The sequence below is a fragment of the Dama dama genome, chromosome 14 (genome assembly GCF_033118175.1).
Source record: "Dama dama isolate Ldn47 chromosome 14, ASM3311817v1, whole genome shotgun sequence".
Classification (NCBI taxonomy): Eukaryota; Metazoa; Chordata; class Mammalia; order Artiodactyla; family Cervidae; genus Dama; species Dama dama.
The window spans coordinates 56711702-56738366 of NC_083694.1; the positions used below are offsets into that span (position 1 = coordinate 56711702).

A 26665-nucleotide genomic window follows, 5' to 3' on the forward strand; every position below is an offset into this window, starting at 1 on the left:
AAAAATTAGTTATACATTAATGTGCTATATGCTATAGTAACATTCTCAAATTTGGGGGTATTTCAAGATGTCTTGGGGCAGATCGCTCCTACACACTGAGGATCTGTTGTACTTGAAGTAATTACACAGGTACCCGTTTGTTGAGGTTTATGAATTCAACAGGAATGTCTTTCTATCACTGTGTATGTTTATGTGTGTATATCTTCTGAATGAGACTTGTAAGATCCTGTAGTTTAATAGTCCCATTTATAAGGACTATCTTTTTATTGCCTCCAGATAAAGTCGAGGCTTTTCTTTTTACTGTGGCAAACATTGCCCTTTATACCAGGTTCTCCAGACTCACTTCCTGATGCTTCCCATCACTCTTTTTTACATTTTACCCTCTAATTATATTGTACTCCACTAATGATGGTTCCCTGAATGCCAGTGACAAAGGATTTCACTGTCCCTAGCCTTTGTACATGGTGTTTTCTTTTGTCATCATGTTTACCTAATGAACTTCTATTAGAAGTGAAAAGAGAGAAACCAGATATTTTACCCTCTACCGCTCCCACATTTCCACAGTGCTTAAACATCCAGTTAAGGATTAGTAGGAAGAGGGTAATTAGGCATTGTAGAAAGCCCCAAGGATTAGCAAATAGAAGGCTTGTGTTTAAGAGCTACCTGTGCCTTTAACTAATGATGTGAGCTTGGCCAGATCACATGACCTCCCTCCCATTAGATTGTTGTCTAGCTGTAAAATCAGGAGATTGGAATAAAGCAAAAGGTTAGCAAACTCACACACTCCTTCTTTACTTCCTTTTTTCTTCCCTCCCCTTTTTATTCTTGCACATTTGAAGGCTACTATGCTTTCACGTTGCTTTATAGTAAATTACTACAGCAGTGATTCTCCTAGGGAGTTAGAAGGATAAGGGCATTCCCTGGGTTGAGAGGGGCAAATATTAAAATGAAGGAAGACCTGGAGCTTTGAAATGTCCTCCAATTGGAGATCTCCAAAGTACCTTCTGCCTCTTAAATAATGTTCGTCTGTGTTGTTCTTGGTAGTAGCATGTGGCAGAAATACCTGAGGGTTTATGTAGCTCAGTTCAGAACACTATTCACGAGATCATTTTTGGCTCTGAGGTCGAAAGTGACACTAAATAAATGGCCACTAACGCCATCTGTTGGTGGAAAGAGTTATACTTTTTATTAGAAATGTACCTTATTCTTTGAAATTTTGCAAGTTGAAGATTTTTGGTACTTCCCCACTGGCTCAGTGGTAAAGAATCTGCCTGTAGTACCGAGACACAGGAAATGCGGGTTCAATTCCTGGGTTGGGAAGATCCCTTGGAGGAGGAAATGGCAACCCGCTCCAGTATTCTTGCCGGGGAATGGACTGAGGAGCCTGTTGGACTGCAGTCCATGGGGTCACAAAGAGTTGGACGTGACTGATCACACAAACTCTATGATATGAAGATTTTTAGGCCAAGAAGGTTTTGTATAACTCAGGAGAACATGTAGGATTCCCTACACTTTTTACTTTGACAGACTTTCAAACCAAAAAGAAAGTTATGAGAGTAGTAAAGAGAACTGCTGTTTACCCTCTATACAAATTCACCAGTTTTCAACATTTTGCCCAATTTACTTTGTAACTGATTTATTTCTCTCTCACACACATGTACATGCTGTTTTTCTGAAATATTTGAGATGAGTTTTCATACCTCATACCCTTTTACCTCTTAATACTTCAATTGTATTTCTTAACAGCAAATTTATTTTTTTTTATATAACCACAGCATAGTTATTGGATTCAAGAAACTGATACAGTACTTTGATTTGCAGTCTGTGTTCTGGTTTGTGAATTGCACCAATAACATCTTTATAGCACTTAATGTAGTCCAGTACAGCGGGTGTAGTTATCATGTGTCTTTGAGTTTTCTTTCATTTGTAATGGTTCCTCAGGTTTTCTTAGTGTCTCATAACAGTGGCATTTTTAAAAGACTGCATCTGTAGAACATTCCTTAGTTTAGGTTTGTCTATTTCCCTTGAGATTAGGTTCAGGTTATGGGTGAATTTAACTCAGTGGATATAATGATATCTACTACCGTGGGCAAGAATCCCTTGGAAGAAATGGAGTAGCCATCATAGTCAACAAGAGAGTCCCAAATGCAGTACTTGGATACAGTCTTAAAAACTACGGAATGATCTCTGTTCGTTTCCAAGGTAAACCATTCAATATCACGGTAATCCAAGTCTGTTCCCTGACCAGTAACACTGAAGAAGCTGAAGTTGAACAGTTCTATGAAGACCTACAAGACCTTTCAGAACTAACACCCAAAAAAGATGTCCTTTTCATTATAGGGGACTGGAATGCAAAAGTAAGAAGTCAGGAAACACCTGGATTAACACGCAAATTGGGCCTTGGAGTACAGAATGATGCAGGGCAAAGGCTAATAGAGCTTTGCCCAAGAGAACGCACTGGTCATAGCAATCACCCTCTTCCAACAACACAAGAGAAGACTCTACACATGGACATCACCAGATGGTCAATACCGAAATCAGATTGATTATATTCTTTCCAGCCAGAAATGGAGAAGCTCTATACAGTCAGCAAAAACAAGACTGGGAGCTGACTGTGGCTCAGATCATGAACTCCTTATTGCCAAATTCAGACTTAAATTGAAGAAAGTAGGGAAAACCACTAGACCATTCAGGTATGACCTAAATCAAATCCCTTACAATTAAACAGTGGAAGTGAATAGATTTAAGGGATTAAATCTAATAGACAGAGTGCCTGATGAACTATGGATGGAGGTTCATGAGATTGTACAGGAAACAGGATCAAGACCATCCCCAAGAGAAAGAAATGCAGAAAAGCAAAATGGCTGTCTGAGGAGGCCTTACAAATAGCTGTGAAAAGAGAAGCGAAAAGCAAAGGAGAAAAGGAAAGATGTACCCATTTGAATGCAGAGTTCCAAAGAATAGCAAAGAGAGAGAAGAAAACCTTCCTCAGTGATCAGTGCAAAGACATAGAGGAAAACAATAGAATGGGAAAGACTAGAGATCTCTTCAAGAAAATTAGAGATACCAAGGGAACATTTCATGCAAAGATGGGCTCAATAAAGAACAGAAATGGTATGGACCTAACAGAAGCAGAAGAGATTAAGAAGAGGTGGCAAGAATACACAGAAGAACTGTACAAAAAAGATCTTCATGACTGAGATAACCATGATGGTATGATCACTCACCTAGAGCCAAACATCCTGGAATGTGAAGTCAAGTGGGCCTTAGGAAGCATCACTATGAACAAAGCTAGTGGAGGTGATGGAATTCCAGTTGAGCTATTTCAAATCCTAAAAGATGATGCTGTGAAAGTGCTGCACTCAATATGCCAGCAAATTTGGAAAACTCAGCAGTGGCCACAGGACTGGAAAAGGTCAGTTTTCATTCCAATCCTGAAGAAAGGCAACGCCAAAGAATGTTTAAACTACTGCACAATTGCACTCATCACACACACTAGCAAAGTAATGCTCAAAATTCTCCAAGCCAGTCTTCAACAGTACATTAACCATGAACTTCCAGATGTTCAAGCTGGATTTAGAAAAGGCAGAGGAACCAGAGATCAAATTGCCAACATCCGTTGGATCATCAATAAAAGCAAGAGAGAGTTCCAGAAAAACATCTGCTTCTGCTTTATTGACTATGCCAAAGCCTATGACTATGTGGATCACAACAACCTGGAAAATTCTGAGAGATGGGAATACCAGACCACCTGACCTGCCTCTTGAGAAACCTGTATGCAGGTCAGGAAGCAACAGGTAGAACTGGACATGGAACAACAGACTGGTTCCAAATAGGAAAAGGAGTACAGCAAGGCTGTATATTGTCACCCTGCTTATTTAACTTACATGCAGAGTACATCATGAGAAATGCTGGGCTGGAAGAAGCACAAGCTGGAATCAAGATTGCTGGGAGAAATATCAATAACCTCAGATATGCAGATGACCCCACCCTTATGGCAGAAAGTGAAGACTAACTAAAGAGCCTCTTGATGAAAGTGAAAGAGGAGAGTGAAAAAGTTGGCTTAAAGCTCAACATTCAGAAAACTAAGATCATGGCCTCCGGTCCAGTCACTTCATGGCAAATAGATGGGGAAACAATGAGAGACTTTTATTTTGGGGGGCTCCAAAATCACTGCAGATGGTGACTGCACCCATGAAATTAAAAGACGCTTACGCCTTGGAAGAAAAGTTATGACCAACCTAGACAGCATATTAAAAAGCAGAGACATTACTTTGCCAACGAAGGTCCATCTAGTCAGAGCTGTGGTTTTTCCAGTAGTCATATATGACTGTGTGAGTTGGACTATAAAGAAAGCTGAGTGCCGAAGAATTGATGCTTTTTAACTGTGGTGTTGGAGAAGACTTGAGAGTCCCTTGGACTGCAAGGAGATCCAACCAGTCCGTCCTAAAGGATATCAGTCCTGAATATTCATTGGAAGGACTGATGTTGAAGCTGAAACTCCAATACTTCGGCCACCTGATGTGAAGAACTGACTCACTGGAAAAGACCCTGATGCTGGCAAAGATCGAAGGTTGGAGGAGAAGGGGATGACAGAGGTTGAGATGGTTGGATGGCAACACTGAGTCAATGGACATACATTTGAGTAAACTCCAGGAGTTGGTGATGGACAGGGAGGCTGGGCGTGCTGCAGTCCATGGGGTCACAAACAGTCGGAGATGACTGAGCGGCTGAACTGAACTGAACTATGCAATCGCAGCTGAAGTACTCAAAAGCAGTGTGTCCCAGAGTATCCCATGAGAGACACACAACGTCTGTCTGCTCCTCAGTTCAAGGCGTTGTCTAGTTTCGTCACAGTATACGTACGCTTATTTTTCCTCTCGCAGCTAATAAGCAGTCTATGAGAAGACACTGTTTTTTGTTTTTTTTTTTACTTTTCAAAAATTGAAGTCTTTGTGGGAAAGTATAAAATATTATACTGGTAAGCCAAAGTTAGGGAAAACTTGATGTGTAAACCTGGAGACGGCCACATTTTCGTGTGTGTTGGCACAAATTCTCTTCTATGCTGTAATGATAATGACAGCCGAAAGGGATTATACCTCAAATACCGTTTTGTTACATTGCTTTATTGATTTAGCAGTAAGTTGTGGACAATTCTCCATGTATCACTGAGTATTCTGTTGTTTTTTAGTGACTGCATAGTGTTCCATTGCCTATGGATTGTTCTCTGGTGTTCAGTCAGCCTCACATTTCAGGTTTAAGAGTCTCCTGAGTGTTCAGGCTATTTAATTGTCCTCCTTTTTATTTATTCCTTTTTTAAAAAATCTTTTTGGCTGTGCCGCATGGCTTGTGGGATCTTAGTTCCCCGACTAGGGATTGAACCCAGGCCCTCAACTATGAGACTGCAGCGTCCTAACCACTGGACTGCCAGGGAATTCCGTACCCTTGGTGATAGACACTTTTCTCTTGTGTCTTAAGGGAGGCGCTGGTGTACTGTTGCCCCACCTGAAATCTTTGCTTGGACATGGAGTTCTGATGTCTGTCTTGCCCCTGCCACACTGACCCACCATGCTGTTTTTCTCTTCCACTGTTTGAATGCTAACAGGCTGAGTTCCTTTCTCTAATCATTTCTAGGCCTACAATGATACACTTTTGCCAAATACATAAATGTACTTCTGATTCAGTTGACTTGTCTTTATGCTTTCTTTGCTAATATTGTGCAGTATGGTTTTTTTTTTTTTCAAATAGCATATGATCTTATGAATTAAATGGATGTTTATGGGCCAGTCTTCTGAATTGAGCCTCTGACCAAAATGCACACACACCCACCAAAACACAGAACCAGGTGTTTGAGGGACAATGTATCTTTTTGCTTGGAGCTTCCTTTCTGTAAATGGAATTTCTAGTTAACCTATATTTATATTTTGGGCCAAGGCATATAGGAGATCTCGGAGCTCTTTTTTTTTTTTTTTTTTAATTATTTGGCTGCGCTGGACCTTAGTTTCTGTACATTGGATCTTCGATCTTCCTTGCAACACACACTATCTTTAATTGCGGCATGTGGAATCTAGTTCCTTGAACAGGGATCAAACCTGGGGTCCCTGTATTGGGAGTGCTGAGTTGTAGCCACTGGACCACCAGGGAAATCCCCTCCTAAGTATTTTGAATCTTGGTAGATTATCTTTATGAACATTTTATGCTAGAGATTGAGTTTAACCTTTAAAGGCATTACTTAATAGATTTGCCCCCTTTAATATCTGATTTGAAAGCCTCTGCTCCCCTACAGATAGATAGTCTTAGGCCATTTAGGTACATAGAAATACAACTTTTCTTTGCAGCTGTGGGCCAGTTTATAAATAGTTCATCCCATTATATGTACAATTTAGTAGAAATGCAACAAAATTATATCTGAAAAACTTATATTGAGTCTTTAGATGGGGAGGTTTAAGCAGGCCAGTTTCTTTCCATCATTGCCTGTAATATATGCTTTAACCCTACTTTAGGCAGTCTGTTAAAGTGGCAGTGTGCTAAATAGTTTTCTGTGTGAAATAGTTTTCTGCTATCCCTATCTTCTTCCTTCTAATTTAAGATCTCAGCTTACTTTGTTTTGAAAATCATCCTTCTCACACATCTTAAATATGTACCTAAAATATTTCTAAATAGAATACATGCCTGGAAAAAAAAAAATATGGAGATGTTTAAACTTAAACAATAATTTGGTAAGTGATCTAGTAAACAGTCTTGCTGGGAAACAGTTTATTAAGTTCTTTTGACAGAAGATTTCTAAATATGTAGATTAGTTTAAACACTGTCTTTTTTTCCCCCCAACCTGGGTGGTGTGTGAAATTGCTAAACCTGTCTTTGTGGTTGGCTTACAGTGATTGAAGCTTCTCCAGCACATCTTGTTTTTCTTACAGTTTCAGGGTGTTCTTGTCCTTGTGAATTACTGTTGTTTGAAAATGCTTGTTATCCTTTGATTAAGAATTAAGTATAGCTTAGAATATTTTATCACTTATTCTGTACTACGAAGGATACATGGGATAATTTCAGTGGACTTTTGAATAAATTTATAAAATAATTTATAACATTCATGTTTAATTTACTCTTGGAAGTTAGTCAGCCAGCGTGCAATGTGTTGTCTCTCTTAAGAGACCTCTCATCATTAAATGCAGTAATTTAGTATTGCAGACTGTTTGTAGGTTTATCTCCTTCTTGTGCTGAAAGATAACAGTTATTATTAATATGTTATACACTTAGCACTTCTAAGAAATGAGTATTTTTTAAGTAAAATTTTTTTAATTGTTCAGTAAATTTCTTTTCCAGTGTACTTGTGTCTTAAAGTATGCTTTCAAAATGGTTCATTTAGAGGCATAGTTTTCCATTTTTTCTAATTCACTATATTGTAATTTTCACATGCTTCTGGAATTTTAAAGAAGGATTATTTGAGATCTGCCTTCTCTTCTCCTTTTGTTTTTTTCTGGGAATTTTTGGGGGGCAGGGTTGCTTGTTTTTATGTTTGCTTTGTTTTAAGCCCGTCACCCGATAGATGGACTTTGAGCCTCCGTCTAAATATTAGCACTAAGTTCCTTGTCCAACGCCTTACAGCTGGCTGGCAAGTGCCCAAGCTAGAATTTGAGCCCAGGGCTTTCCAACTCCAAAATTTGTACTCACCATTTCTACATGCACTGAGTTTTGCCTATTTGATTACATTTAATTCTTACAAAATCACTTTGAGGTACATTTTATTGTTTCTTATGACTATGCATGTGCGCTCAGTCTTGTCCGACTCTTTGCAACCCATAGACTGTAGCCCACCAGTCTCCTCTGTCCATGAGATTATTCCAGCAAGAATACTAGAGTGGGTTGCCATATCCTCCTCCAGGGGATCTTCCTGACTCAGGAATCAAACTTGTGTCTACTGTGTCTCCTGCATTGGCAGGCAGATTCTTTACCACTGAGCCACCTGGGAAGCCCATTGTCTCTTATTTATACACAAAGAAATCAAAAGTTCAGAGATTACATAATTTACCCAACAGCACATACCTAGTTTAAGTTCTAGAATTAGTATTAATATCTTATGGTTTTCCCACTGAACTGCTGTCACTACCCCTCAGGAGGGGTGGGGCCAGTGTTCACAAATTAATATGAATTTTGTTAGATTTTTTTTTCTCTTAAATATCCTCAAATTGCTATTTTCACAGCATCAGGGATTCTGAATTAGAAACTGGTGATGGAGGGTGACGGTGATGGCAGTTAAGGGGATAGAGTGTGATGAGGGGCTTTTTATACAACTTGGAGACAAGGTGAGGGTCCTGGAGAGCAGAGATTGGAGAAGCTTGAGTGGGAAGGGATCTGTACGTCATTTCAGGTGCTTCGCTGTTCTTGGCAGAAGGTAAGAGTGTGTTTTTTACTACTCACCTTCCGTAGAGCTCAGTGGCATACCCCCGGCATGATAATCCTTGAAATACTGGTTTTAGTTTCCTAAGGTCATTTCCCTACTCAGAAAACTTGAATGGTTCCTAGCGCCTTTCCTTTCCAATCTGAATTCCTCCTTTTAACAGTTGAGACCATCTGCAGTCTGGTCCTGTCACTTCTTTGAACCTTTTCAGAATAACTCAGAAAGGTTGTCCCCACTAAGCAAGTCTGTCCACATCATACTTTCTCTCTGGGCCACCTTTGCTTTTAAATTTGCACCCTTGTTGGTGGCATATTACTTCCCCTTTCTCTTCAAACTGTTCAACCTGTCTTGCTTGGTAAACCTAAAGATCATTTCCTCCTCTAGAAATCTTGTGACTCTTGAAGCTGAATCACTGTGTAGTAAGTTGTAGTATTCCCTGCTTTCTTCTGTTTTCCCTCTAGTCATATTATAAGTCTGCTCAGAGGAAGAAAAAACTTTTAGATTCTCTTCTTTGAATCCCTCCTTCCCTCATTTTGTCCCCCTGCCTTCCCTCTCCACTCCTTTGCCCTCTCTTTTTTACCTCCTCCCTCCCACCCTAAGTTTTTGTTCTGTCCATCAGTTTATCCATCTTTGCTGTCTTTTGTTTTTCTGTCCATCCATCCTCCTTTCCTTTTTCTTCTTCTAGCTGCCTGTTCCTACTGTGTAAGCTTAGGCAAGTTACCTTTCCACTCATCTCTAAAAATAGAGATATGATGTAATAACTTTGTAGGATTTGTTTTGATCATTGAGTGAATTTTTAGTGGAAAAGTGCTTAGAGCAGGACCTACTGGATAGCAGGCACTCCATAAATGTTAGCTTTGATTTGTTATTGCACTGTTTTGTGTATTTCAATGTATAAAACAAAATGATAGGATTGTCTGTAAAAAAAAAGTAATTTTTTTACATAAGAGCAGGCCATTATTTTAAAAAACTATTAAATATAGGTTAATTTTAAACAAATACATTGACAGTAATCTAAAGTCACTAATCATCTTAGTCACAGTTAACATAAATATTTATATTTTGATTTTGACAGTGAGAACTTATTTTCGGAATTCCACATTGCCTGGATTGAAGGAATGTTACTTCCCACAAATTTTGTTTCCTTCATCTCCTATGGGTTCCAGGAGTCTCATTGGCTTGTGTGCATAGCTTATGTGAATATCTTGTCTTGAAGGCCTTGGACCTTGCTGGTAGTATAAATTCAGCTGCTATGTGTTAGCTGGAGCATGCCTAGGATAACAGATTTTCATTTCGTAGGCACCCTCCTCCAGCCACCATATTAAGCCCAGGCAAAGACATACAGGTACTTATCTTTCTGTACCAGAATTTTTTTATAAACCGTCTTATCACTGATTGGGTAGACTATCAGTCTCTCTGGTTTATTCTAGTTAAAATGGTGTGTGGATGGAGTAGAGAAAAGAGTATGTGTGTTTCAGTTCTCATTTCTTGGTTGCTTTTTCTGTTCAACTGGTGTCAGAGTCCAAGCCCCCATCTCTAAATATCCCTAGGGGGTCATCGTTTTTTAGCCATGTTGCTAGAAATAGAAATATTCCTTTTTTAAAAAAAGCTATGGCCACGCCAGCTCATCGTTGCTGTGCTTGGGCTCTTCTCTAGTTGTGGCGAGTGGGGGCTACTCTCCAGCTGTGGATGCACGGGCTTCTCGTTGCGGTGGCTTCTCTTGTTATGGCGCACAGGCTTAGTTGCCCCACACCATGTGGAGTCTTCCCAGACTGGGGATGGAACCCATGTTCCCTCCTTTGGCAGGCAGATTCTTAACCACTGGGACCATCAGGGAAATCCTGTATTCATTTAAATGTGTATATTATTGTGTGCACTGATTATTTGATTGCCATTATGCCTGTATGTTTATTGTTAATTGGACATTTATTTAATGTTATCATGTGAACAACTGCTTTGTTCAATCATTCATTTATGTTTCACAGATAGATGCTTAAGTTAGGCAATTAAGGTCAGTATTATGTTTATGTGCCTGAGTGCAAAGATGAAAGATCATGGTTTTTCTTTTGTGTTTTGTTTTCAATATGGGTCCTTGACATCAAGAAACTCAAAGTTCATTATGGAGAGATACATAAATCAGTGAGAAAATAAAAATCAGTGAAAAAACAGCAATAGAATTTTGACAGAAGAGCAGTGGAAGCATAAAGGAAGGAGACTAATGATCTCTTTGTGGGAGGCAGTGGGGAGCTCATATAACCCTGGATGGATGTATATCATAACCTGTTTCTTTTTATTTCTTTCGTAATAACTTGAACTTGTTATAAGCAAATACCCAAAGATGATCTTGTTTTGTGCTCTAGTAGAAATGATTTTAAGAGGCAACCACATTCTTTACTAAACTTCTCTCAAAATAGCTCAATATCAGCCATGTCAAAGATAAAATTATCTTTTTTTGATACTCATCAGTGTTTTTTGATGGCTGTAATTACTGAAACAAAGTACTGGGGGATTTGGGACTAATCTCTAATTTTCTTAAATAAAAAAATAAGGCAGTGAAAGTTTAGCTGTCATACATGCCGAAAGTGCTGTGATATACAGGCCATTTAAACCTTTTTGCCTTCCATGTAAAAATAAAGTGTTTGTCGCTAAGTTGTGTCCAACTCATTGCGACCCCATGGACTGTAGCCCACCAGGCTCCTCTGTCCATGGGATTTTCCAGGCAGGAGTACTGGAGTGGGTTCCCATGCCCTCCTCATTGTCATATAAAACGTGTCTTTAATATTTATTTAAAAATAAATTTTAAAGGAAAGCAAGAGCTATGACAGCTGTAAATACTGAGTTTCTATTATGGTGTTTTAATTTCACCATATTGCTTTTTTTTCTTATGAAATTTATATGATCATAAATAAGATTTAGGTTCTGTGGTTGAAATTGTCATTTCTGTTTTCATATTTTTTGCTTATAATTGTCTGTTTGAATTTTTTAATGTGACTATGTACAAAGGCATTAAGGTCACTTTTGGTTTTCACTGTTGTAAATAGTGCTTGATGGAAGAGCTTTTAATCTATGTAGTTTTTTCTTCTTCTCCAGAGTTTTGGTGAGATTAATTTTTGTTACTGAGAGTTTAAGCCAGCATGTATAAGCATATCAATTCTGTATTATCTGAATGTTTCCAAAGAAATTGCACTAATTAATTGCATTTCACTATTTTCCTTATATTTGCTTAACTCTTCTAAAGTATATTTTGTAAAATTACCAAGTGTTTTTAAATTTTTAGCTTAATATTCCTAATGATAGCATAAATTATTTTAGAAAAGAATATGTAACTGGTATTATGATAGGAGATTAATTAGTGAGAAATTGTCACTTTAACGTTACCCTCTTGGTATTTTTGTCTTGAATAAAACAATTTTCTCTCCTGAAAAAATAAAATGAAAAGTATTGGGCTTCTTGGTGGAGATACTGTTAAGAAGGTGAGGGGTTAGGAGACTGACTGATTTTGCCTCTTATTTAATAATCTGGTTTGGGCTTCCCTAGTGGCTCAGCTAGTAAAGAAACCACCTGCAATGCGGGAGACCTGGGTTTGATCTCTGGTTGGGAAGATCCGCTGGAGAAGGAAACAGCTGCCCACTCCAGCATTGTGGCCTGGAGAATTCCATGGACTGTAGAGTCCATGGGGTCGCAAAGAGTCCGACACAACTGAGCGACTTTCACTTTCTTTTTTTTCTTTCTTTCTTGTGACCTCAAGCAAGGAGCTAAATCTGCACATTTCAGGTTTTGTATTTGAGGATTACATTGCTTGGAAAGAAGCAGTATTGATGTTTGGGGATTATATTGAAGCACTATGCCTGTCTGGGGATTTAAACCCTTCTAAAGGACAGACTACTACCTGTTTTTAGAAGTTTCAGAAGAGAATAGTAGGAAATAATTTAACTAAGAAAAGTGCTTCTGTGATGTTGGTGTTTACTGTGAATGATTGTGCTGTTTATACATAGTACTAGGAAAAGTAAATAATATTAAAGCATGTATTTGTCTTGTCCAATTTGAACATTTTTGTGTGCAAAGCACAGAAATGTATTGAGGCACATGTTGTAAAAATTAACGCATGCCTGTTTCTTAGGACTTGCAGTGTTTTTATGGTATCGTATGAGGCTTTGTTGTACTTGAACGCTGTTAAATACTACTGACATGTAGTACATTTATAAGTAATTATTAGAATAAGACTTTCATTAAAGTATGCTTTGCTGCCTTTCATTTCACGTAATGGATTTTAATATGACAGTTTTCATTAGGATATTTTAATGACTTTTTAATTAAATGCAGGCAGAGAGAGTGATTATTTACTGTTAATAGTTCACAAATGTATTAGTGTTTACTCCTGGTATCTTACCTGCTTTTTAGTAACTGTTAACCACACTGCTGCTGCTGCTAAGTTGCTTCAGTCGTGTCTGTGTGACCCCATAGACGGCAGCCGACCAGGCTCCTTTGTCCACAGGATTCTCTAGGCAAGAGCACTGGGGTGGGTTGCCATTTCCTTCTCCAAATATTAACCATAAAATTTATTTATTTGATATGTAAGTTAGACTAAGGATACATTTCTTTTAATGATTTGATGAATTTTTCTTAACACTAGGGGGCACTCTTAATCTATGAATTTGTACCTAAATTACTCAGGTGCAGAATGTGGAATGAAATTAAATTGTTTGAAAATATTTCATTGCAATCTGAATGTTGCCTTCAGAAAGAATTCGGATTATCAAGTTCATTTTGCATAGTAGTGTAAATATAAGTGATTCTTAGTAAGATTCTTAAGAATGAGCAAAGTTTATAAAATGAAGTACTGTAGATTGGAGGACATTAAAGTATTTCTGTGCTCTATTCCTTTTCATGTTGGTTTTCCAAATGATTATTTTAAAAATCATTGTTCCTAATATATTTCTGATTTAAAAAATTCTAGCACAGTGTTTTGCTCATAGCAGGTACTTAGGATATATTGAAGAAATGAAGATCAATTTAGGATGTGACTGACGCCTGCTACCATTAGTAAAAAATTTTTAAGCATTTGAAAACCAGCAACATGTTTTTTTTTTCATTTATTTTTATTAGTTGGAAGCTAATTACAATATTGTAGTGGTTTTTGCCATACATTGACATGAATCAGCCATGGGTTTACATGTATTCCCCATCCTGATCCCCCCTCCCACCTCCCTGTCCACCCGATCCCTCTGGGTCTTCCCAGTGCACCAGGCCCGAGTACTTGTTTCATGCATCGAAACATGTATATTATCTAGGGTGAAACAGATCACCAGCCCAGCAACATGTTTTTGCTACATCTGGGAAACATATTTTAGGCATTCTCATTCATTGTTTCTGAAATCAGGATATTGCTGATGCCACCAAGAAGTGTTTTGTCCGAGGTATATTCCTAAGATTTTTGTTTTTTTTTTAATTAGAAGATTCTCTTGAATTTAAGCTTCGTGTGGATTCAGTAGCTAGTAGACAGAATGTGCATCATTATAATAGCACTCTTAACATGTGTCAGCACTGTTTTAGGTGCTTTACATGTATTAATTTCTCATCACCACTCTGTGAAGTAGGTACTTCTATCTCTGTTTTATTGGTAAGGAGATTAGGCACAGAAAAGGTAAACAGTTCACTGGGTTTAAACTTAGGCAGTTTTGTTCTGTAGTTTGTGCTTCTAAATCACTGCCATACATTGCTTTTCCAGAGAAAGGAAACTTAACATTTCAAGTGAATTAGTATTTCAAGTTCAGGTTGTTAAGTGGGTATAATTTTATAATGTACAGCATAGGGAATGTAGTCAGTAATATTGTTAATAACCCTGTGTGGTGACAGATGGTTACTGGCCTTATTGTGATGGTCATTGTAATGTGTAAAAATATCAAATCCCTTGTAATGTGTAAAAATATCAAATCCCTATGTTGTATAGCTGAAACTAATAATGTAAGTCAATTATACTTCAGTAAAAATAGATACAGTTTTAACTACCTAATTGATAGACACTTATCATTTTTCTTCTGGAAAATGTCATAGAAATTTAAAGTTTGAAAGGGGCCTTACTCTGTTTAGAGGAAGACATTGCCTCCGAGATAGGTAGTTACCAACATACCCATCTATGCGGCAGTTTCTTTGTGGAAAGGGATTAGAATCAGAAGTAAACATTTTGAGTTTCAGTAAAGTAGAAAAAAATATGGTAATGTGGAAAAATATTTGACAAGAATTTCAGATGGCTTGAATTTTCTTCTTGACTCCTCATTTACAAGCCTGTGTCCTCAGAGACAGTGTTTGTGTTATAACTATAATGAAATCTTCCTTAATTAGCCTTATGGTCATTGTGAGGATCAGTGAGATAATGGATTGAAGCTATTCAATAAGCTTTAAAGCCCTATACAAATAAATATATATATTATATAGTGTGTTATTTTTAATAACGTGATATCTTTATAAATAATAATTTGTTTTTAATTATTTGTGGTATCTTTGTAAACTATCAGCTTGTAAACTTTGTAACTGTAGACTGTCAGCAATGCTAAATTAGATCTCTAAGACATTATTTTGTTAGGCCATGTGTTACTTTGCAAGATTTTTTTTACACTTTTTATTTTCTTAAAGCAAACACTTTAAAAAATTTTCTAACAATAAATGAAAAATTATATCTTTGTTTTGCTGATAAAGAACATAACAGTAGCATGTATTGAACATATGTGTTGAAAGTAGCATAATAGGATTGTCCTCAGACTGGATTTACTGATTTAACTGAAATGAAAAACAGAGTTTGGTAAACTGGAAGTATTTTATTTGGGTCATGGTGCAAGGTATGGGTTTGTTTTCTTAAACTTCCAATAAGACACACAGTTAAAGTTTTCTGTTTATTTTTTTTACAGGAATAATAATGTATTTGTGGCCTTGGACGTGAAGCAGTCAGTCTTCTGTTGCTATTAAATAGCGTCAGGGACTGATGTTGTGGGAAGCATGGACCTGATGAACGGGCAGGCAAGCAATGTTAATATTGCTGCTACTGCTTCTGAGGTAAGACATTTAAGAAGTTTTTTGTAAAATTTCTTACCTGGCGTTCTAATTTTTAAAGCATTATGGTTGGTTACAGATTATAAATCGTACCTTGAGAAAAGGGTTACAGGCTTTTCAGATTTTTTAAAAACTATTTTAATTGTACCATCCATGTGTTCATTATACATTTTAGGAGTTACTCCCTACCTACTTAATATAACTGACAGATAATGATTACTTAAAACCCTTTTTTAGTTTTAGTTTTGAAGGATGCATAGGATTTCTTTTTAAGGTGTTTTCACATTATATGAACCTTGAGGGCAGTAGAACAAATGGGGCAAAGAATGACCATGTTGACACTGTCAGATCCCTTGATTCCAAACCTGTTGAAGGAGACTGAAGAACTGTTAGGCTGGAATGTTGAAAGGGCTCTTCTGGTGGTGTAGCTCACACTGTTAGAGATGAAGATGAAGACTGAACTAGATGCTCATCTCTCTGGTTAATGGATTATGATTTTATTTTTGCCACCCCCCTTTTTTTTTGCATTGTCTATAGATCTAGGGTACTTGCCTGCTTTCCTTAATATTTTCAGCATCTAGCTTGTATATCTCCCCTTTATTTTATCCTTACCGTAGAGGATAAGAAAAAATGTTTGACGATTTTACACCTTGACTTCACAGCTCCTTGGTAATTTCAACTTCATTTTGCCCAAGCCAATTTACGTAGGCCTTGCTGTCATTAGAATATTCTCTGTCAGTAGTTTCAATTATTTTTCCTATGTAGATGATTTCCATATTTTTAACTCTAGCTCTGGCTTCTGTTACAGATTTTATTAAGCATTTGTGATGGACCAGACATTTTATTTATAATATGAACAAAGTCAGTTTACTTGTTTCTCTTCTGCTATACTACTTGTAAAGGAAATGGCTCACCCCCCTTCTCTGACTTCCATCAGTAACATCACTATTTCCTTAGCATCTAAGTTCAGATCTGTAGATTTTGCACTAACCTGCTTCTCCTTTGCCCAGCACAGCTATTTTCACAGCGCAGCAGGGAGAGCCCACTAGCAGAACATAAGTTGGAATCCTCTGTGATGTAACCATCAGTAGCATCTTGGGTCCTGCCTACACTAGTGGAGAGGGTCACACAGGCCAGTGACCACCAAGAGAGAGAGAATGCCCGGCAGCCGGCTTAGAGCCTGGCCACCACACCTTATCTCTGGGAGCCAGTCCTGTTCTTCTTATTTCCACTAGTAGCATCTTAGTTTGGTCATTTATTATTTCTTGTCTAGGCTATCATAGTGACTTTTTATTTTGATCTTGCACTTCTGTTCTCTGCTGTTTTTGGTCCATTTGACTATATAACTCAATTTTATATAACCTTATATAAAAAATATATATGCTTATATATATTATATGATATATAATATCATATATGTTATAATATATATTTAATTATATAGTATATGTTAATATATTATATTTATTATATTTATAATTATATAAACATATATTAATAGAATATCTATTGATTATATACAATTAAATATTATATATTTGATATATAATTATATTATATATTTAATTATATAATATATACTAATATATTATATATTATATATAATTTTGTTTGTAATATATATAATTTATATAAAATATTTTATAAAATATATAAAAATTTATATATTTAAATTAAAATTTTCTATATTTTATATTTATAAAAATATATAAAACATATAATTATATATTTACATATAATATATATAACTCAATAACTCATATAACTCAATTTTAATATTCTTAAAATACAGTTGTTATACTTTATTGTATTTCCGAACTGTCCATGGTTCCTCATTACCTACTAACTAAATACCCATGACATTCAGCCCTGCATTTAGGACTTTTCTCAAAATGGCCTTAAATTTTCTTTCTAATGGATTTAACTACCACTGATTCTCTACTTGAAATTTTTATTCTAATGGAAGAATACTACATCTTGCTGATGTTTGTATAAACCCTTATTTTTTTCTATTTTAAATGCTATAGTTTTATGAACATTTTCTCCTGATTCCCTAAACAGGAGCTTTCTTCTTTCTGAAGCTATTACTTAAAAAAATTTTTTTTAAATCGTTTTTCCTATAAATTTGTATATAGCTTTTATTCCTCCTTGAGGCATGGATTAAATATGTTTGTAAATATGTCTATATTGCATGTATATTTATTTGGTATCTTTATAATCATATTTCTTAACTTTGTTAAATATATGTTGGTATATGATGGTATTTTTGACTTTGTGTCCTGAAATATATGAGATAATATTATAGGAAACAGTACAGAATTGTTTGTTAAATAAAACAGATCATTTCACTTGTATAAAAAATTATGTTGGCTTTTCTAAAAGTAGATGAATTCCATGAGACCTCAGAGTAGTATAATCCAGTATATGAGAAGTAAGGGTAGAAAGTCTGCCTTTTAAATTGTCTTCCTGCTATGTCAAGAAAATAAAAATATGTATTTTTCTACCTTCTCTTAAAATAAAGATGTATTAGCATATCAGAATTCAAGCTTCTCAGAAATGGGTACCCTTACCCTTCTATCTTTACCTTTTAGACCTAACCTGTGCTAAAGCGTCTGGTATCAGTAGAGGGGTGGTGAACTTTTTTCATATGTTTAGAAGTGTCAGTAGTTTTTTCATCTTTCAGTGGATAAAGAATGACTACTGTGAACATAGTGTACATTATGTCTCAGTACTACTTAGCTTCTTATCAATACCAGCCTATTTATTGCCAGTGGGGAAGCAGATAGAAGCACATCACTCGTAATTTTTTAAGCCCCCTGCTAATGGTTTGTAAGAAGGAAAGGAGGAAAATGATTATTCATTTTGATAAGCATTAAGATTGCCATTATGATCTGCTCACTTTTTTTGAATGAGTTAGAAACTTGGAGAAAATTGCCAAGTTAAATTTAAAATGAATATATTTATTATTTGGTAGTTACTGGATTAGTATATACTGTTTAACTGATGTCTATTTGAATTATTGACATGAATAAATTTCTGTGTTAGTCTTGGAATATAAAATAACATTGTTGACATATTGTAAGCTAATCATAGTTACAGAGATCAAACACATGGAATAAGATAAATATATGAAATCCATTTATGAGACTTTGGGTTTCTGCTCAGACACATAAAAAGCTTGGAATTCATGACTCCTGTCCTCACAGCTTGAAAAAGGCTGAACAATCTGAAGACCTGCTCTGTTGTAGAACTGGTGTCACAGAGCAAATTGACCAGTGATGCCCTGAGAACTGGAGAGAGAAGCAAATACAGAGAATCACTGTTTACCAAGAGCAGAAATCACTTGAGTCAGGCAAGGGCAGGAAAACTTAACTGTTGTTGAAAAGCTGCTGCTAGAGGCTCTGGGTGGACTAGCTTGAGGATTAAGTCTCCTGAGGGCTTAGTTTTAGGCCTCCCAGCCCACTTTTATGAATTTTACCTCCAGGAGCACCACCAAGTTTTCACAGTGAAGATCATAGAAAAATCCCTCATGCTTCCAGCTGGAGGAGGGGAAGTAACCATTTTGAAATATACTAGGGGAAAGTAATCATCCTGAAATATGCCCAGCATGTTCTTTTCTCCACCTGTCCTCAGGGGAGACTTTACCAGATCCTAACCTACCTGGGGAAAGAGAAATACCCAATTCCGAGTCCTCTAGCCTTCCTGTCTTAACTTTCTAAGGGGAGTCTGGGGTACTGAGAGTCACCTAAGGTAACAGCCCAAGGGCACAGGCTCACTGAAGTAACAGACTGTAGGGCGGTGGAACATGTCTCCTCTTCCTACTTCCCACACCTTACCACCACATCAACAGGGTTCCTGTATGGTAATAAAGGATCCCAGCCTAAAGAACTGCAAGGCACATACTCTCATCTAAGGAGTTTCTAGGGAAACCCAGAGACAAAAACAAGGACACTACAGGAAAGTGAAGACACCTCTAGCCACAACAAATAGTAAACAATGTAACTCCTATCTAGATAAACATAAACTCTTACACTAAAGGCCTATTTACCTCAGTTTCTATTACCCACTAAGTCACATCTGACTTTCAAAAAATTTTAAGACATGCTGAAAGATAACCAGAAAAACTTAGATTGAAGAGACAAAGCAAGCAATGTGGTAAGAGACTCCAGATATGGCAAGAAATTTTGGAATTAACAGGATGGGAATTTAAATAACTATGATTAGTAATGTTAATAGCGCTAGTGGGAAAAAATGGACAACATGCAAGAATAGATGGGTAATATAAGCAGGAATATTAAAACTCTTAAGAATCAAAAGGAAATCCTGGAAATCAAAAACGTTGTACCAGAAATGAAGATCACTTTGATTGACTCACCAGTAGAGTGATGACCAGCAGACACGTAAGGAAAGAATCAGTGAACCTGAAGACATGTCAGTAGAATCTTCCCAAGCTGAAGTGCAATGAGAAAAATAGAATGAGGAAAACGGAACTCAATATTCAAGAATGGTGGGGCCCGTGAAAAAAGGTGTAGTGTACACATAATGGAACATCAGAGGAGGAGAAAGAGGAAGGAGCAGAAGAAATATTTGAAGTAATAATGGTGCAGAATTTTCCAAAATTAATGACTGATCCCTTCCTTTGTAATGTTTTTGATATTTAGTTGCTACTGAAAGGGTCGCAAAGAGTCTGACAGGACTGAGCAACTGAACTGAACTGAACTGAAGGGGAGGGGAAAAGTAAAAATGAAACATAATGACAAGTGCTCAAAACTGATGTATAATAGCTGTTAGGTTGACTTACATATTATACCTCTGTAATTTTTTGTGCCATTGACTGACTGTAGCCTGATATTCTACCACCATTTAACAGAACATGATCTGAATGTTCTTACAGTGCTTTTTCTTTGATTTCAGTCAGTGATTTGCAAAATGCGTCTTTATTTTGTAGTACAGATGAAGTGGAAATTTAACAGAAATAAGGTTTTCAGAGCCAAAAGCTGCCTTTTGTTCTACATATGGCAACAACAAATTCAAAATTAAGCAGTAACCTTAAAGCAGAAAACACATTTGTACTGTGATAGGAAGGGCAGTATCAATTGTACTGTCACAGACAGACATTCACTTGACAGATAAGACTGGGTTATTTAGTTAATGGAATTTTAAATGTTTTCCTGTGATTTATATTAGGATAATAATTTATCTTTTTCTTGATAAACATTAGTTTTAAAAATTATAGATGAGTGTATCCTCTCCCCCTCCTTTTAAATCTCATTTGAAAATCACTGAACTTGTTAAAATCTTTCATTTCTATTGGAAATGTTAGGAGGTCAGGGTGAGGAAAATGACTTACTAGCAAACCTAAAAATCTAAAGTTGAGGTTAAATTTAGGAATTGACTCATTTGAAAAGACCCTGATGCTGGGAAAGATTGAAGGCAGGAGGAGAAGGGGACGACAGCGGATGAGGTGGTTGGACGGCATCACCAACTCAGTGGACATGAGTTTGAATAAGCTCTGGGAGTTGGTGATGGACAGGGAGGCCTGGCGTGCTGCAGTCCATGGGGTCGCAAAGAGTAGGACATGACTGAGAGACTGAACTGACTGACTGAGGTTAAATTTTACATTGCCTGACCCTTTGCCTAGTGCTCTTCCAACTTAACAGTCGGTTCCGACTAACTTTTCTACAGAATTTGTTAACTCAGTATTCTTAGCTTCCTCAGTTTTAAAGGTAGTCTAGTTTCCATGATACTGACTGCAAGACAGTTTTTCAGTGGCTTCGTTTTTTTTTTTTTTAATTTACCAGAAAAGTAGCAGTTCTGAATCATTAAGTGACAAAGGTTCTGAATTGAAGAAAAGTTTTGATGCTGTGGTATTTGACGTCCTTAAGGTTACACCAGAAGAATATGCGGTAAGTCTTCTACCTCTTGTTCTCCAGTTTTTGCACACAATTTACATATTGGTACTATTCAGTTAGAATTTGTAGGCCCAACAGAGGAGATGTTTAAAAAAAAAAAAAACTGGATGTGGGAATCAATGGGGAGGGTAGCACGACAATGGAGTAAGCAGAGGAATGAAATAGGGAAGGTGAAAAAAAAATCCACTGATACTTTTAGAGAAGCTTTGTAGGTTACACTATCAACTTGGTAAGTAATAGTCAGTATTTACCTTTATGATGATTGCTTTTGTCTCTACCTATACCTCCTCCTCAAGCTAAATGTACTTTACTGACAAAGGTAGGAAAGAAGTATTTTTACTTTTTCGTAAATTAAAAAATTAAAGTTGAAGGCATTATTGCATTGTCATGAAGGATACCTACAAAAACTTAATTCTTAACAGACAAGTGTTCATTTATTTATGTTATCTTTTTCCTTTAGCTTGTGAGCAGAATATACTGATTTCCTGATATTGAACTCTTACATTCCAGGAATAAACTTTAGTATATTGCTAGATTTTGTTTTATATCTGTAGCCACAAGAGAGATAGGTCCATAATCATGTGAAGACCTTCAATATGAGTTGCCACTAGTGTAGAGTCAGTTACTTTTTATAAATTGGGGAAAAATACCCTTGTATTATTATCACATTTTATATTACTGTTTGAGTAGATTTGATTTAATAGTCACAGCAACACCACTGCTTTATAAACCAGTAGATCCAGTTTTTGTTTTTTATTTTGATTTAGTGTATGTATTTGGGCTTCCTTGGTGGCTCAGATGGTAAAGAATCTGCCTGCAATGTAGGAGACCCATGTTCAATCCCTGGGTCAGGAAGATCCCCTGGAGAAGGAAATGGCAACCCACTCCAGTATTCTTGGCTGGGAAATCCCATGAATAGAGGAACCTGTTGGGCTACAGTCCTTAGGGTCGAGAAGAGTCAGACACGACTGAACAGCTAACACACAATGTATGACCGTGTTCAAACTTTTAAAATTATTTCTGTTTATTTTGTAACTTTACCTCACTGATCTCACAGGAAAATATGAAAAGGCATGAGACAAATAGAAATAATTTTATTTTATGGTGTAAGGACTAAATTTTCATTTTTTTAAGCCCTTATAAAATTGGGATTTTTTTCTAGTAAAGATTTGAGTACTCTGTATTTTAGTACAGACTAATAATTTTAATTTCAAATATATGTCATATTATGGCATTCCAAAGAAGAAATTATAAAAATTTTTTACTTTTTATTTCAGGGTCAGATAACACTAATGGATGTTCCAGTATTTAAAGCCATTCAACCAGATGTGAGTAGTTTTAAGAACTTCCCTTTAAAATATGCAAAATGGTGAATTATAGTATCTCAAATTGAGAAGTTTTAGAAATGAAAAATTACACTTTATATTAATCTTTAAATGTTTAAAGCTTTTGACATTATTCAGGCTTTGGAAGCTCGTGGCATTCATAGCTAACAGTGTTGAGTCATAGATGAGGCTGAGTCATTTTGGTTGATTTGGCTTCATCACTTTACTGAAGGGGGCATAGACTTAGGAAGGTTGGATGATTTACCTGAGGCTTTGAGTCTTTTTAATAGGATAATGGGAGTAAGCTTCTGGGTTTCACAACTCTCTTCAGTAATCTTTTCCCTTGTACCTTAATTTTATGACTTTATAATATGACTGTGTGCTGACACTTTGATGAGAAGAGAGAGAAGGAAGGCATTTTTTGTTTTATTAAGAAGAAGGAGACTAGTATGCATCTACCCACTGTAAGTTATTTATTACACTATGTGTGTATGTATGTTCCTATCGTTGTCACAACCTGAATATGGTAGTGTCTATTTTACTCATGAGAAAACAGAATGACAGTTGTCCCTGATTATAGCTTAGTATTAGAACTGGTTTTCAGACTCTAAAAATTGATGCTTTTTCTACTTTTATCAGGTAAGAATATACATATGACTTTGTATCCCCAAACTAAGTCATTGATAATACTAATAAATTCAGTACCTTAAGACAGATATATTTTTAGTTCTTTCAGAACAAAATATAGTGTATTTGTTATAAGAATTTTTAACCAAACTTCTAAGTGTCTATCATTTTTTCCAAATATTTAACCAAATATCTTATTATCATTTATTAAATAATATTGCCTTTATTTTAAAAAAAATATATAGTGTATTTGTTATAGTATTTTCAAGTCCAATAACATAGCTGTTAGAGAAAGCATCTGTATCTTCAGTGGCATAGACAGTCCTGTGTTTTTCAAGTTACTTAGTGTCTGAATATCTCAAGTTTGTCACTTACAAAATGAAAGCGTGGGCCTAAATGACCTCTGAGTCTTTGGTATGCCCACAATTTTTTTTTTCCCCCTTTCTCCCTATACCATGGAGGGCACTCTGAAACCATTAGTTTAGCAACAGAGGAAGCAGAACAATCTAGTCTACAAAGAAGACACAAACGGAAAAATTGCTCTTGTATTTAAATGATAGGAACTAAAGTGTTCATTTCCTCACATCCTTGAACAAAACAAAGCAAACTAAATTCTTCCTAAAAAATACAACGTTTTGCCATAAAGTTCAGTCATCTTCTCTTTTTGTGCATGCTCAGGCACTTTAGTCATGTGTAACTGTTTGTAATCCTATGGACAGTTGCCCACCAGGCTCCTCTGTCTATGGGATTCTCCAGGCAAGGATACTGGAGTGGGTTGCCATGCCTTCCTCCAGGGAATCTTCCCAACCAGGGATCGAACCCGCATCTTTTATGTCTCTTGCATTGGCAGGTGGGTTCTTTACCACTAGCACTACCTCTTCTCTTTAGACATATTTTTTTTCCTTTTGAATAAACTGCAATTTCTGTATTTCTAGACGTCTCATATGAGATTAGTGCTATCCAGTAGAAATATGTGAACCATTTATATAACTTTACATTTTCTACAAAGTAAAAAGAAACAAGTAAAGTTAATTTTAGTAATTGTATTTAACTGCAGCATCCAAAATATTATCACTTCAACCTGTGATTGGTATAAAAATTACTGAGACTTTTACTCTCTTTTTTCTGTGCTAATAAGACTTTCAGATTCAGTGTATATTGTACAGTTACAGCACATCTTGCCACATTGCAGGTGTTCCACAGCCATTTGTGGCAAGGAGTTGGACACTGAAGGTCTAGCAGTGACTGCTTATGGACATAAGCTTCAAGTCAATGGGAATTTTTTGTGAACTTCCTAGAAGTGAACTTTAAAAATTCCCTTGACCCCCACTTCCTGATCTAATTTAACACTGATCCTGTTCATTTTTTGTTTTAACCTAAATCTCTTATTTATCCGTTCTCTCTCTACTCTGAACACCCTAATCAAAGACACCATGGTAACTCATCTGAATTGTTGCATTGCCCTCTTACCTGATCTGTCCACATCCATCCTGACCCTTCTAAACTTTTTCTACCCAGTAACCAAGGTCATCTTTCAACATGTAAATCTGCTTTCATGATTCCTCTGCTTAGAATGCTTCAGTGGCTTCCTGTCACTCTGAAATGATAAAGACTATCCCAATATTGTCTACAAATCTCTTCTAAGTTTTGCCTCTTCCTACCTACTCCAACCTCATCGTCCACCTTTTCCACCTGTTTTCTGGTCTAGCTACAGGGGCCTTTTAGCCCCTCTCACACTGAGCTTGTGTGAATCCTACTTAACTAACTCATGTTCATCCTTCACTTCTCAAGTCAAGTTTGACTTTCTCAGGTGAGTTTTTTTCTCTTCATCCAGGCTCTCCCAGCACTTCCTACTAATTCACTGGACTTGTCAGTTGCAGTTTTACATTTTTGGATTGTGGTTCAATAAGTATTTACTTTGTGTCTGTTCTGTGTCAGATGCTGCCCTTGTGCATCTTACATTTGGGTAAAGTGAGCCAGTAGTGTGTCATGGAAAGCATCAGCCAGCCAGAAGAGGACAGGGTGTGAGGGCAGTGAGAGCTACGGTTTTGCACAAGGTGATCAGAAGGGCTTCACTGCAAAGGCACTGCCTGAGAAAGACCTGAACGAGATGAGAGAGCAAGCCATGCGCCTGTTTGGGGGGAAGAGTGTTCCAGGCAGACAGAACAGTGCCGATGTATAGTGCCATAAGTTTCTTTCTTAGTTCTTTTGGGAACAAAATATAGTGTATTTGGTGTAGTATATACAAGTCTACAATGGCCCTGAATACTTTTCCTTATATCTTTATTTTGTGACTTTATAATATGACTGTGTGTTGTATCTTAGAGACAAGAAAAAAATCAAGGCATTTTCAAAAAAGAATTAGACTAACATTTATTATGCATCTACCCGCTGTAAACTATTTATTATGCTCACATAAGGGAAAAGGTTACTGGAGTGAGGTGTGAATCCCAGGACAAAGGCCAGTGAACTCAGTGAGTTCACTTCCTCAGTGAACTCAGGGAGTCTAATAGAAGGGGAGCCGGCCAGATGGCATGGGACCTGGGGAACCATTACTCTGGAAAAGATCAGAAGCTATGGCACAGGTTCTGAGCGAACAAGTGACATTTTCTGATTTGGGTTTTAAGTAGCTCTTCCTGACTACAGATCAGGGTGTGTGGGGAAGCAAGCATGGGAGTAGGGAGGGGCAGGTACCAAGGACTGAATCGAGGAGACCAGGTGAGCAACGAAGGTGACTTGGGTCAGGGTGTGAGGGGAGGTGGTGGTAAGTTGTCAGGCACTGTATGCTAAAGAGGAGTCGAGAATGATGGCAAAATTTTTGGCCTGACACCTGAAACATTTACTCCATAGCCTTTGAGATGGAAAATGGTTAGTATTTGTGTTCATAGCTCCTGGGAGTGCCATTTATAGGGAACAGAATATGAAGTGTAGTCTGTGAAGAAAGGCCAGAGGAGCAGATTTTGAAGAAACAGCTTGAGTTTGGCTTTGGACATGTTTAGTTTTACGTGTGTGTTGGACAGCCAAGGAGAATGTTGAGTTAGGTAATATATACTGTATTTATATATATATGTATATGTATATATTTTTCCCCCAGTTCAGGCTGGAGATGTAAGTTTGGGAGTTGTCAGTGTAGAGATACTTAAAACATGGGTGAGATTACCGAGAGTGAATATACTTGGAGAAAAGAAGGGACCTATTTAGTGTTGAGGAGAAGCTAGCAAAAGAAATTGAGACGCAGCACCTGGCGATTTAGGAGGAAAACTAGGTTAGTGTGAAATTCAGTGAACCAAGTGAAGGACATATCTTTAAGAAGGAAGGAGTGATCAGGTGTAAAGTGATGTTAATCCTGGGCTTAT

General features: G+C 36.8%; 1 protein-coding gene across 5 annotated transcripts in view; it reads left to right on the plus strand.

The window, feature by feature from the left end:
- Nucleotides 1-26665, plus strand: part of RALGPS2 (Ral GEF with PH domain and SH3 binding motif 2) — a 155333-nt gene that overhangs the window by 26735 nt on the left and 101933 nt on the right. For 2 of the 5 annotated variants that reach the window (XM_061160802.1, XM_061160804.1), the window contains exons 2-5: nucleotides 15304-15448; nucleotides 21247-21351; nucleotides 22635-22685; nucleotides 23084-23146. In XM_061160802.1, the coding sequence (XP_061016785.1) occupies nucleotides 15392-15448; nucleotides 21247-21351; nucleotides 22635-22685; nucleotides 23084-23146 (276 nt within the window). In that variant the 5' untranslated portion in view covers nucleotides 15304-15391. The remainder of the gene's footprint in view (nucleotides 1-15303; nucleotides 15449-21246; nucleotides 21352-22634; nucleotides 22686-23083; nucleotides 23147-26665) is intronic. The other 3 variants (XM_061160803.1, XM_061160806.1, XM_061160805.1) reach the window with 2 other exon arrangements.